General features: G+C 38.9%; 1 protein-coding gene across 1 annotated transcript in view; it reads right to left on the bottom strand.

Annotated features, from left to right (window-relative positions):
• LOC149957583 (midnolin-A-like) overlaps positions 1–14,633 on the bottom strand; it is a 41,561-nt gene that overhangs the window by 5,582 nt on the left and 21,346 nt on the right. Inside the window, exons 2-4 of the mRNA XM_090165637.1 lie at positions 3,364–3,451; positions 2,715–2,771; positions 98–724 (exon numbers count right to left, since the gene is read on the bottom strand). Of these exons, the coding sequence (XP_090021763.1) occupies positions 98–724; positions 2,715–2,771; positions 3,364–3,451 (772 nt within the window). The remainder of the gene's footprint in view (positions 1–97; positions 725–2,714; positions 2,772–3,363; positions 3,452–14,633) is intronic.

The following is a 14,633-nucleotide window of genomic DNA, read 5'->3' as shown; positions in this document are numbered from 1 at the left end:
ACCGTCACGTCGTGGCGTTTTCGGCCTAATGAAACTAGGCCTTATGAAAAAATGCAGAATGGTTCGAATTCGATTCTTTTATAAAAGAGCAACGTACTTGGCATTTTTCAGGAGTTTTATTTGTACCATCCAGGGCCACCGACGAGAGTTGTTTAAGGGTTTGCGTGAGGTTTCTACTGGCTTCCGCCAATTTGTTATACTGTTGGCTACCGGCCGCCGTTGGCGTCGTCGACTCTTTCAGCTTTGGCGTGGCGACCTTTCCACTCGTAATTGAACTAAAGTTTTGAGTCGTTAATTGACTTTGACTAACGTGTTGAAGTTGAAGTCGTCCGAGGCCCATCGTGGTCGACTGAAGCTCGGATTCGTTGACGGCAGTCGGCGCGTACGACGGCGGGGCGTCCGTGGTCTCGGGCGACGACGGCGGAGTTGGCAAGGCCCCCGTCGCCACTTGACTGGGGAGAGTGAAACAGGCGGTTTTGTTGGGAGATGCTGGGGTGAGAGGCGGCGTCGGCATGAACGACGGCAGTTTTAAGTTCAGTTTCTGTGGAAGCGACGCTTTGGTCGGCGGCTGTGGGCCGACGGACGCCGTTGGCCGCTGCTTTTGCTTGGACGTCGTCTCCTTTCTTTGATTGGTCGTGGTCAGCTGAAGCTGGATGAACATCATGTGACCGCCCAATCTCATGCTGAGATTCAAAGGGACGCGACCCATTAAAACATTGTCCACCTGCGTTACAAATAGAGAAATATTTTAACGAATGTGGATTTGAAAAGCATTTGGTAAATTTCAATATCCGTTATCTGGGTTGCCATAGTTTTTAAGATTCCAATTCCCTGACTTTTCCACGTTTTCCTTGACCATTTCCAGATATTTTCCCCAACTTATTTTGTGCTAAACTTTTCTATTTTTAACCTTTATTTTAGATTTTTCCAGGAATTCCAGGTTTTTCAGGTACTGTGGCAACCTTGGTTATGCCACGGCTATCTTTGACACTCGCGCAATAGCGGCCAACCCATTCGCCGAAATTCCATGAATAAGGATTTTCCCGCCATAAACCAAAGTTGGCCGTGGTTATGCAGAGTTTTCACTAAGCCTAAAATGTCATGTCGGCGAGCGTCGAAGCACCATCGTGTCATTTGTGTTCTTGTGAAAACCGACCTTTATGTATGGTAAAAACAATTCGAGACCGAAAACTATCCCTATGCCCCCTTTAGTTCGCCATTGAAACCTAGATAGGTACCGGCTAAAGCAGACGTTATTAGTTTTTCCACATCGTTATTGGTAAATTTGACTTTATAATAGGGATGCACCGATATGGGTACAGCCGATATATCGTGGAAGATATCGTCCGATATTAAAAACGTTATCTATCATAACAGTAGTATATATGATAAAATCATTTTAAAAGACGGTTCAGTACACTGTCATACCATTTTATTCTAATTTTCCATGAAAAAAGTTTGCAAGAGCGTATCCGAATGTTTCTTTTCATTTTACTTAATACATATTTTTTATCACAAATCGAATATCGTTGTTTTTTATTTGTTTAAACTCATAACCCCCTGTCTAACAAAGGTGTGATCTAGCTTCTGAAGTCTGGTGTACGTGGCGCGGCCAATCAAATAAATATTATCATTAGTTAGTTAATCGAAAATTTTCTTATTTTTAAATGTTTTTCGGAAAATATTTTTCTAATACCGGTATCGGCCAATATCGGCTTCGCTTAAGCCGATATTGGCCGATACCGATATTAGAAAAATAGGCTGATATATCGGTGCATCCCTACTTTATAAATAATGATACTTGCATTTTAATATACATTTCGCATCGTTAGCTTATATTTTGATAAGTTTATTTAAGAAAAAACGTTCTTAAGGGGGAAGAATATAGTAAAAGCCTCTTTTTCGTTCAAGCTGAACGTTTCTGTTTTAACAATTACATAATTGAATTATATTTTTCTTATTAGGCTGAACCTTCCTCTAGTGCTTAAAATAATTTTTGATAATTCTAATATTAATAGTTAACGAGATATAAGGTTCTAGCTAAAGGGTAGTTTGGGCGCTTGCCCAACTTGTTTAGCTACGGGGGTCCGAATTATAACGTAATAACTTAATTAATTTTAAATTTCATATTGTAAAAATTATTTTAGGCACTAAACAAGAGGCTGTTCTACACTTAAATATTAATTTTATAAGTTAAAATACAAAATTAAAAGAGTTTAGCTTGAAATAGCGCGAAAGTAGACAATGGCCACAGTAGACTTTTTAATTTGTCTGTAGCAGGCGCTAGCTCGGAGAAGCTAGCGCCGTTACGCCACCTAGACTCGTTTCGGTCACGAATAGTTTACTAACAGCTATTGGGTGGACTTCTGTTGTATGCACATTATGTCAAAATTTGGTGTCTATACTCCTCCGAAACGGAAAGTGGCAAGTCTCTCTTACTAACGACCTAAGTGCAAGATCATCTAAATTTGATGTATTTCGTTTTGTTTAATGATTTTCTTGATTTAACATATTATTATACAATATACAACAATATTTACCATTATTTATTACCGTATGCACGAAATTCGAAAAAAGTTTGATTTTTGGAACACTGCTGACAAATTTTCGTATTTTGGCGAAACAAAGTTGGGGGATAATGTTGGTTCGTGCGAATAAGCCTTTACAACCCTAGTTTTACAGAACCAGACACGTGAAAGGAAAGTAGTTCTTACTTGAGCGTCAGTGAGCGTGTTCAATGCCTTCAAAACACTATGTTCTGGACGCAGTGTCTGTTGGAAACACAAATCAGCTCATTACAAAGTGTTCATTCAATACAGCGATTCACAAATTGCGTAGAGGGAAACAAACATTTGAGCGAAGCCCTTAGAGGTTCGAATTTAATGATTTCATTTATGCTAGATGGGGCCAAATTAGACTTTTTAACACGTTTTTGAAGAGGCAGATAATCGTTTGAATTTCGGAAATAGAGCTTGAAAAATGCCAAATTACCATTCGATGAATCTACTATCACGAGGTACGGAAGGGGGAGGGGCTATCTGAAATTCGGGTTGAATTTTCCAAATGATTATGTGGCCCTTTAAGTGATGTGTTATGAAAAATATAAAAATTCAGCTCGGATAAAGTTCAACCGTCGAAAAAAGCTAATTTCGAATTTCTTCGTTTCAGACCGATGGCGCCATCTGGTTAGACTTCGGATATTTAAAAATCGTCCTCTAATGGCGTTACTCTCGTGAAAGGGTCGCCTCCTTCGACAAGATATTATCGGTCTATATCTATTTAAGCTTGAAAATTTAGCACCATTTTATTTTATAGATGGAAAGTAAGTATCAAAATGGTGTCATAAGGAAATGCTGTATTTACCAAGAGTCCGGCTTCAACGCAGGGCACAAGAATCAACCTGGCTCCGTCGCCCACCAAATTGTCTTCGAGAGTCCCTTCCGTCAATTGTCTGCACCGGAAAGAAAACCAAATTCGTTAAATTCATCCAAAGAGACAATGTCAGAAGCCAAAAGTGACTTAATTGGCAAAAGTGTATCAATGTAATCGATTAGCAAATGAATGTTACAAGCGAAGTAAAAGTGAGGAGGGTATTCATTTGGGAGGGAATGAAGTCCAAAAGCAGAAACAGTGTCGCCTGGTGAGAGCTTCGAGTACTAAGAAAGCACGGACCTACAGATTTTTTGGCCAGATGACCTTAACACTACCGCCATCTATCTACGTTTTAGTTCCACACACGAAAGAACAAACCAGAAAAACGGAGCATCGTCCATCCTAGCCTAGCGTTCTATGTGGTCTATCTCGATATCTGCATTCAGTAAATCTTAAGCATTGGAAAGTATAAGATCTGGCACGCGTTTTGATAAAGCCTTATCCAGAATAAGTATCTTTAACTACCTAGTTTTCTACTAATACCCTCTTAATGGGCTGTGACTGACGAAACAAACTAATAATCGGATAAAAACGTGTGCTCGATGAAAACACATTTCATTGTTTTGAGTACGACATCGAAACGAGGCTAGGTGGCGCTACGGCTACTAGCGTGTGCATATATCGCGTAGGTAGCTTTGGCTATACTAAAGTGATTACGTATTCTCTTGGCCAAACACCTTCCTTCCAATTTTTCTTGGAAAACAATGGGTCCCAATAAGAAAGGTCATTTTGCCAACTGACCCTGAAGGCCTCTTTCGGGGGTGTCCAAATGGAGGTCTCGACCTTCCAAATGTTTAACTCGAAAATCCTTTAATAGCAACCACGATCTCGTCCTTAAAAAATAGAGAGGTTAAGCTAGTCGTCGAAAACATGTAGGTGGAACTTGTAGGAGTGTAGATTGTGCAGAATTATGGTACGTCTATACTTCTACAAGTTTTCCCTACGTGTTTTCGATGGGTGACTTAACCCGTCTTTTGGCATTGTCGTCATAATGGCAATATTTTAAATTGGAAAATTTGGATACCCCTACTTCTAGTATTACCGATATTCGTAAAAATCAGATACAAATTATACATTAAATTTGTAAGTCAACTTTAAAATCCCAAAATCTGGGTGAAATTCAGTCTAACAAAACAGAACTCAAAAAGAAAATCGTACTCTGAAATCTCAAAGTTATAGTTTCTGATAGTGTTGTAAGTCGGAAATTTTCCGAAAATAATAAAAAAAGTTTTCATTCCATGATTAGTCTAATATATTGTTTGCAAATTAAAAAAGGGGAATTTTCGCCTAATTTTTGCGAATCTAAAAGTAAAACCATAAGTGTATAATATTGTTATATAAGTGTGACACTTTCTTTACTTCATATGCTTCACTGAGAGCTATTCACAAGACAGACTGCATTACGAGCTTCGTTGCCGTTTTGCGTCCGCTCTCGTAGCCTTTGACAGATAGGGGTATATTTTCTTCTTGTGATGACGTCACTCCGTTACTAGCTCTCAGTAAAATATTCCCCAAAGTGACAAACTTATAGAATAATACTATAGACTTATGGTAAAACTAAACCTCTAGAATAGTTTAAACTGATTAATAATGTAACACTATTAATGTTTTGTAGTATGTTTACTGTTATTAGACATTTTATATCGATAAAAAGATAAAAACCCTTAAAAAGTAATTTATGTTTCAATTTTTTATTTTTCCGAATTGCGGAAAAGTTTCTGCAATTTATTTTTCCTGAAAATTAACAACTCTAGTTTCTGATTTCTGAAATAACTTTGAGATTCAAAATCCCGTACGCAAAATTAGCAAATGTACTGATTACGACCATAAGACAAATTTAGTTCTGAAAACTGGACAAGAAAAAGGGAAAAAGAACTTCCACGCCGGCTTTGGAGCTAAGGCGAACCAACAAACAACAACAACAACAACAACAACAACAGACGCGTCGCGCGAGAAAACAACCTATAGCGCCAACGCTGATTGTTGTTTGGTCGCGTATTATGTTTTGCGTTCCGTTGCCCTACTGGCTTCAATTTCGCACAAGGGCCCTAAAGAACCCTGCGCGAATAGACACAATAGCTCAGCCAGGAGCAGAGCTTTCGCTTTCTACGCAACAGTCGTAAACATTCCCTTACGCGACCCCGACTTGGCTCGAAATAAACGCGTATTTTTCGCGACTTTTCCTCCACGGAGTTTGAACTTTCGGTCAAAACAAGACAGCGAGAGGGGTCGGCACAGTCTTCTCTGTTCGAAAACGTCGTAACTATCTTTGTCCGTTTCGAACGTTCATTAAAATAAAACGAGTAGTGGTATCATAAAGGTATTTAATCATTTAGATTTTGAGATATTAATGATAATAAGAGTAACTAGTTTTAAGAAAATATTTCGGTTTGAAAATTACTCTAGAAAAAGCTTATAAATCTAAACATTCCTAACATGATATGGATTATATTAACCGTGTTACATTGTCACACCCAGTTTATAATTCCTTAAGTTTTTCGTTTTTGTTTGAAATACAACGCCTAATTGGTATGGTTGCTCATGTAATTTTCTAGGTTCTGTTGGTCAAATCCAGTAGATTTTTATTGAAATCTGACACCATCTTGGAAAATGGCGAGAACCATTATCTAAACTATACTATCTATAACTGTTAGCCGATTTGGTCGCATTTTTCTAGAGTATCAAACTATGGTTTTGGATCAAACCCAACGCCATCTTCGAAAATGGCGGATACTATACGCGGTAAAATAAGTGTATAATATTGTTACATAAGTGTGACACTTCCTATTCTTCACATGCAAAAGTTTTGCTGAGAGCTTTTCACAAGACAGACTGCATTACGGGCATCGTCGCCGTTTTGCGTCCGCTTGCTAACGCGTCACACGTTTTCTTGCCTCGCTAGGGGGAGATTTTATTCTTGTGATGACGTCACTCCGTTACTAGCTGTCAGTAAAATATTCCCCAAAGTGACAAACTTATGGAACAATATTATAGACTTATGTCTCCACTCTAATATTTCTGATATTTCTCAAGATTTTGTGGATCTCCAGAAATATTGTTATAGCTGATTTTAGTCGAGTTGGTTTACATCCAAATATAAAATATCCAAATACAAATTTTAAATTTGTGCAAATTCAAACCAATATGTAAAAAATTAAATGAAAGTTGAACAAATAAAGTTTACTTCAGACCTCAGAAACATTATGTAGATTCTCAAACTAAATCCTAGTTTGTGAACTATCAATTTTACCGAAACTCGATTTTTGCGAGTTACGTTGTTTTTATTCTGAGAACAGGTTTAACAAGTCGCGCTTCGTCTGCTATCGCAACGCCCCGCGCGTAATCGGAGATCCCCGATTTTCCAATAAATTCTTCTGCCTACCGCGAGATGGCGGCAGTAAATGACGTTTTTGCGGGCTAAGCGGCAGCTGCTTTACGGTCTGCTTGGCGCTTGTTTCCCACGATCTGGCCACCAACAAGCGCCGACAGAGGACGCTGATCCCCAAATAATACATAAACAACACGGCGAGACAGCCCAGCCACGAGATAAACAAGATATTTGTGTCCGCGTGTCCAAGACGACGTTGAATTATAGACCTTTATTATTCCAAATTATAATGTATTTTTTTAACGTCGATGGTTCCGCAAAAAATAAATAGATATTGCATTAGCAATGTGGAGTATGCTCATTTCTAACACCTTTAATTTGGACCACGTTGTGATATATGTCTGCTATTGTCAAATTATATAAAAAAATGTCTAAATATGGGCGTTGTAATAGATGCTTAAATAAAACATCTTCAAGGAAATTGAAAAGAAGTAATATTTTTGAGAGTCAGAACCTGCAAGTTACTGTTTATGTAGTGCTTGTTGAAATAATGGAAACGTTTCACCGGTAAATGGAAAGCCGTATTATTGCTAAGGCTTAATATGTCAATAAAACGCTAACTGGTTAAAAGGAGACACTTGTTGCATACCGCTCAGGTGAAAAGTTTCATTAATAAATCATTTCCCCAGTTGTAATAGTTTTAGAAACTCTAATGGCGCGTTCCACTGGCTGATCTCGGGCGCTCCGATATCGCTCGATTTTTGATTTTAAGTTCCACTGGGAAATCGAGAGCAGGTCTCGCCGAGATTCGAGTGTTCCACTGGCGATCGTGATCTAGCAGCGAGCGCTCGAAGTTGATCCGAACATTTTGGAAGATCAACAAATTGCGAGCAATTTTTATGTGCGAAATGTCGGCTGCTAGAGACAGAATTAGCCTTTTAGGTTTACATAGAGCCGTGTAGCGGCCAAAGCGAGAAGCTCATAAACTACTAGATTTTCGTCTGCTAAGCAGACTATTTAAGAGACCAAAGCGTCTGCTTAGCAGACGAAAATCCTGTAGTTTTTAAGCTTCTCGCTTTGGCCGCTACGTGGCTCTATGTAAACCTAAAAGGCTAATTTCTCGATTTCGGCCAGCTTACATTTTATTGGAGTTATCTTCTGTCAGCTCTGATGAAGAATTGGAAGCTATAGCATTAAAATATTATGCACCAAACATAACTAGACCCAAAATTATTAATTATGTAAATGAAGTGGTTATGAATTATGATGATAACGAGGTAAATAGTTAAGCCTTGTCTTTGTACTACCGCCATTTTAACTTCACTGTCACCGGAAGGTTGATTTATAATTTCCACGCGTGTTCCACTGGAACATATATCAGTGGCGCTCCAACAAAATAGGAGGCAGATCTATGACGTCAAATACCAATTTTAGAGCGCTCTGAGGTCTTACTAGTGGAACGCGCTAAATATGATGAATTTAGCCCCAAAAAGCATTTTGAAACAAATCAGAGGGAGCCTGCGAAGGTACGTGGTTCTAGAGAATAACATTAGCAGTGTAAGGCCGATTAATACTTATCTCGTAATGGATACTTCTTATACTTATGGTATCTAATAACATGAAAGCTCTAATTTGAACCTTGTTCCACCTTTTGCCAATGGTTTCCATGTAATCAGAGACGCAAGCCCCTGTTTCCTGCACCCTAAGAGCTCCAACCAAACAGATGATACTAGCTACTCTATCGGGATTTTCGGTAAGATCTGTGGTTGGTCTTTTAGGAGCCAGTTTACGCACGTACCTTGTTCAATGCCCCTACTATCGCGGCGTGAAGGGGATAAAGTAGTTTCTCAGACCTATTTTTTGCAAAAATTTGGTAATTGTAACCAATATTTTAGTAAAGGTATCCTATTTGAAACCGAAAATAAATTCCCTGACTTTTCCAGGTTTTTCAGGTACTGTAGCAACCCAGTCATTATTGGTAGTAGCATAAGACAGTCTATAATATTGTTCCATAAGTTTGTCACTTTGGGGAATATTTTACTGTGAGCTAGTAACGGAGTGACGTCATCACAAGACGCGTTAGCAAGCGGACGCAAAACGGCGACGAAGCCCGTAATGCAGTCTGTCTTGTGAATGTAAAACTTTCATTCATACCTAAGAATATATATGGACCTTTTTATGAAGTTCACACGTACTCCGTAAGCGAACTTGGTGCTGTGGGTATCTTCCGGGTAACGACTACGAGGAATCTAATTCGCCAGCTAACTTTTGCTTCAGACCAAGGCCTGGTATTTATCGCATTCAATGTAACCTGATAGTCATTCTGCAAACCAAAAGACAAACTTCTAACTTTGTCTTCAGTGGCGGAAATATAGTATATAGTATATGTATTCGAGGTTTAATTATAATGCGTAAAATATACAATAGTAAATATAGGTCTTTTTCCATTTAAAATGTAAAAAAAAATAAAAGTAAGAGACCTAGACCTTTTTGCGTTCCGCTTGTCCAAAGCCGTTTCTGTTTACTTCTCTGAAATCGAAATATTTCAAATTGCTAACAAATATATAGATGGCGCGCGGGTGGTATAAAAAGCGATTATACTTTATCTTAGAACTCGGTTAAAGGTTCGGTGAATCGTCGCCATGGCAACCGAGATAAAAGATAAAAGTACACCACCGACAGAGAGAGAGAATACAGTAATAAAATCAGCTTTTGGCAGCAGAGAGAGCGCGCGCTGGCAAATCGCTCGATTTCGATCTCTAGCGGCCGAACCTCCTCCCCGCAATGACGTCAAACCATTGACGTAGGTTTCGCGGCGCGTGAATGGCACGCGTTCTTCTAATCTAAATAGTTGCGGGCCGGGGCCGAAAGGGGGAGCCAGGACGCGCGGGGTCGAAGGGGGAGAGGAGGGTGTTAATGGGACTTATAAAGAGCGCGACACGAGATCTCTGGAAATCAGTCGGGTGCTCGGCAGCGCGCTCTCTCCACAGACCTCTCGTTGCTACTCTAAATACCGAACTAAATATGCTCTCCATTATCGTTTAATTGGAGGCTCGTTGCATACACGGAGGTTCTGGCAGCCTGGCGTTCCAGAGGCGGATTAGGGGGAGGAGGGGGTGAAAAATGTAAGCTGACTCCGTGAATACAAAAAAAGGACTTATTATTTATTTTCATACATCCAAACATAATTATCGATATTTTAAAGAATTATGGGAGAGTTATTATTAATTTTCACACATCCAAACATAATTATCGATATTTTAAAGAAATCTCAACTTTGAAATGTATTATTAATAAATTAGACATCATTTTTCGATGGTGTTAAATTGCTAACCACTTAAAAAGAATTCTGTACACCAATTACGTAATCATCGATTACAAAATGACTAGGGCGTAAATACGAGGTAGTTACGACGATTACGGTGTGATTACAAATCTATTACTGTAACCCTTTCAAGTAGATTATGACCAGTTAAGTCGCTAGATGACTTGGGCCTAAGGTGGTGCCTTGGTATTAGCCTAGCTGATTATTATTTAAATATATACACCGTGTTTTTATATATGATAATATGGAATCAATTATAATCTTTTATCGAAGGAAAACCTTCCTAAACGTTTTTTTTATAGATTATTCGTGACCGAAAACTATCGCTATGCCCCCTTTGGTTCGCCATCGAAACCTAGATCGGTAGCGGCTAAATCAGATGTTTTTAGATTTTCCTCAACGTTATTCGTTAATTTTATTTTATAAATAATGATACTTGGATTTTTTAATTTACCTGTAGCAGACGCCAGATCTTAGGCGTTACGCCACCTAGACTCGTTTCAGTCACGAATAAGTAATTTTTTCTAAAATTGTTGAGACAAGATTTAGCGTTAACTTGGTTAAGTTCCCCTTAAACCAAATCAGCCCTGTATCTGATGAGTTCCTTAAAAGTGACATCCCCCCTAGTACCAAGTAAAATTTGACTTTATTAAATGATTTACGTAACTGAGCACGTGCCCCGGGAAAAGCAAACGTTTGAGCCCTGATGGCAAAACTTTGCGTGTACGTAGAAAATTATATTTCTTTTTAGGTAAAATATAAACTATATAGGTTTAGTGCGTGGTTTAAATTTGCGTCAGAAGTATCGCCACCTTTTGGTCGAATTTCCAACTATTTATGTGAAAGCTGTCTGTTCACTCAAATTCTCCTTATTCAAAACTTGATCAACTTGACATTAGGCTTAATTTTTTTGCCATATATATGATCGAGTTACTATTCATTAATAGCTATTATCGCTTTTATCCGAAGTAAATAAAATAAAGCTCAGAGAGAAGTAGCTATCTTCTTTACTACTAATAGAAATAGCTTGAAACAAGTATCTTCGCAAGTTTAACTTCATTTCCCTTGCAAAAAATTCTAACGCGATTGAAACTACACCATCTCGAAATAGTCTTTCTCTCTATGTATAATTATAAACACTCTTGGGTTTCGTTTGTACGGCCTAATTGGATATCTTTCTCGTAATAAATATATTATATACTGCTGTTATTTAATCTCTAATATTAAAATTTAAATATCAGATAATTGCAGTGGTAGACGTCCTACGGAAAAATGTTCTTTCGGTATGAGCCTAACCTTTTACTACGGCTAAGCGCTATTTCGAGATAGCTGAAGCTTTTGTTAAATACTACTGATCCAGGAATGTGTATGTGGGCTTTCAGTGCGCGTTCTTCGAGATAATACGGGGCAGCGTTGCCAGGTACTGAAAATTAAATTATCGTTCCTAGGCCAGAAAATTATCGATTTTGGAAAACAATTATCTGGAGCCGGGAAATTGGAGGAAAATTTAATTTGGTTGGTATATTGACGTTAAACGTTAGAGGGAAAAATTTAATAAAACTTAAATCAAGTTCGCCAAATGAGAAAAAAATCTGGATTAAAACAAAAAACTAATATTAAAAGTGACAAGCTTCGAAAGGTTAGGCGGAATTAAGGATAATTATTGTACATTATTGTAGACTTAGTCTGAATCAACGAGAATTATAGTAGACTTAGTCTGTAATAACGATAATTATAGTACATTATTGTAGGATTTGTCTGAATTAACAATATTTATCGTACATGATTGTATGTTTAGGCTGAATTAACGAAAACTATCGAACGTTATTGTACAGGCTTAGTCTGAATTAACGAAATTTTTGGTGCATTATTGTACGCTTAGGCTGAATTATCTAAAATTGCGTAAGATAAAGCCCGCCGTTGTAGTATGTTTACTGTTATAAGACATTTTTATCGATAAAAAGTTAAAATAATTAAAAACCCTTAAAAAGTAATTTGTTTAATTTTTTTTATTTTTTCCGATGGCAAAACTTTGCGTGTACGTAGAAAATTATATGTCTTTTTAGGTAAAATATAAACTATATAGGTTTAGTGCGTGGTTTAAATTTGCGTCAGAAGTATCGCCACCTTTTGGTCGAATTTCCAATTATTTATGCGAAAGCTGTCTGCTCACTCAAATTATCCTTGTTCAAAACTTAATCAACTTGACATTAGACTGAATTATCTAAAATTGCGTAAGATAAAGCCCGCCGTTAAAATTATCGACTTTTAATGTTTTGTAGTATGTTTACTGTTATAAGACATTTTTATCGATAAAAAGTTAAAATAATTAAAAACCCTTAAAAAGTAATTTGTTTATTTTTTTTATTTTTTTCGATTTGCGGAAATTTTCTGGAAATTTTTCCGCATTTTTTTTTAAATTAACATAACTATTTTTTTTGGAAAAATCCGTAAAATTTTCCGACTTACAACTCTAGTTCCAAGAAATTCATTCACTTTCTCTTCCTAAATATTCCAGAATTGTCTGTACGCAGAAGTCACCATGTTGTTCGTATGTGCGTGACGATTTAAATTGGTGCAGGGCTATTTTGAAACCGGCGCGGAATAATTTTAAACTATTTTGAAATTGACGTGGGACGGTGGAACCATAGAAATCTCATAGGTAACTAGAATGCTGCCGTGTAACTGGCAAATGGGCCAAACGCCGTGGCAGACGAAAGCCAGATCTCAGCCAATCAGAGCTCAAAGAGTGGTTCTGCCAAGAATTTAATGTCACCAGTGAGAATGACGTCACCTATCTCCCGCTATAGTAGCGGATCCAAGGAGGATTATTATCCTCCTTGGCGGAACCACTCTACGGCCTCTCATTGGCTGAAGGTTCAAGGCGAACTGGCGTCAAGCTCGGCCGTAGGCGGCAGCATTCTAGTTACCTATGAGATTTCTATGGGTGGAACCAGTGGCTGTTTTAAACTGGTGCGAAACGATTTTTGGGACTAATTTTAAACTGGTACGTTCCACGTTTCAAATTGTAACAAAAGTTTTATATAAAATTGAAGTGGAACCAGTTTTAAACTGAGGCGGTATTAGCAATGGTTCCAATAAAAGAACCTTTTCGTACTTATTCCGATAAATCACAAATAATCTATCATGTTATTGTTTTCAATTTTTAACTTGTAATTTATGCACAAGTAGCCACAACCAATTTTATTGTAATCTATTATGTATATCCTGATTAATCAGGCTTTTCGCGAAGCCAACTTTACTAAACGGCCGCGATAAAAACTAGAGGGGAAATGTCGTTAGCGGATAGCAAGTGGCGCAATCTCGTAAAATGCAGATTGTTATTAGAAATAACGAGTTTCATTCCCGACGTCGAATTCCTCTCTCCATCGGGAGTTCGGAGGCGGGGGCCGCCAACACTGAAGTGGGATGCAACGAAGTTAGAGACGTTATTGAGAGCGGAAACCTAGAGCGAAGGCGTTGAGAAGAGGAGAAGGTCCGCCGCGATAATAAAAATAATAACAAGACCAGCAGATCGGAGAGAGACGAAACCGACGCGCGCGAGGTTGGCCGTACCAAAGAGGAGGAACTCGGGAGATGCACCACGCGGGGGAGGTTGTGGAGGATGCCCGCCAGAAGGCCAAGAGGGAAATGAAGCAAATGGGGAGGTCGAATTTCCGTTGCCGACCTCCCGCTAAGGCGCGTCAGGACTCGTTCAGGCTCTCCTCGCTCTCAAAGCAAAGAGCGAACCTTTCGGGGGGGGCTACGAATCTTCAGATCTATTGATAACGGGTGAAGGGGGTAACATCGGAAGGGGAACCCGGCCGGGATGGCAGGGGAAATCTAAGGGGTTAAAGGGGTATCGTTGAATGGTAGGAAAAATAAACGGGAGGATGGGGTCCTGGAGAATCGTTTGACGTCACAATGACGCACGTTCTCTTCAACGAGGCGTTATACGACGAACCCCGCGCCTTGCGCTCGCGCGCCTTTGGAAAATCGATGGCGGCAACCCTTAAACCGCGGAAGCGTCGCCACGGCAACGGAATTTGGCGCTAAAGTTGAATTTTAATAACCGTAACCACTTTCTTTTCTTCGGGGTCCTATCTCTCCTCTTCGATAACAAGACGCGCGCTGTTTCACCGAAGAGCCGAAAAAAACAATCGGAAAAGCTTTCGGATTGGGGAAACGTATTAAGCTATATAAAATAAGACTTGGCGCTAAGCGGGGGTTGAGGGGTGCTGGGTTGCCGAAAATCAGGAAACGCGGGGGTTTAATCAAGTGGGATGCGGAAGGCCCCCCTCCTCCCCTTCGGCTGTAATTGGAAATGCCCCCCCCCCCCTACCCTCTCGCATTTTTTCGGTTACTTTTCAGTGTAAGATTGGGAAGCAAAATGGCATACGTTTTGAAATTTAAATCCTTTTATATCGTATTAAGCTCCATTTTGTAGTATGTAAGCCGCTCGATAATGTTTACGGAAAAGAGAACACTATTTGTCATAAAAAGTCATTACATTCCGAAAGGGATTTTAACGAGTAGGCGTGAACCATG

The sequence above is a fragment of the Leiobunum rupestre genome, chromosome 2 (assembly GCF_980474605.1).
Source record: "Leiobunum rupestre chromosome 2, qqLeiRupe1.1.hap1, whole genome shotgun sequence".
NCBI lineage: Eukaryota > Metazoa > Arthropoda > Arachnida > Opiliones > Sclerosomatidae > Leiobunum > Leiobunum rupestre.
The sequence above is the reverse complement of the archived record's forward strand: the minus strand, read 5'-3'. Positions and strand labels throughout refer to the sequence as shown.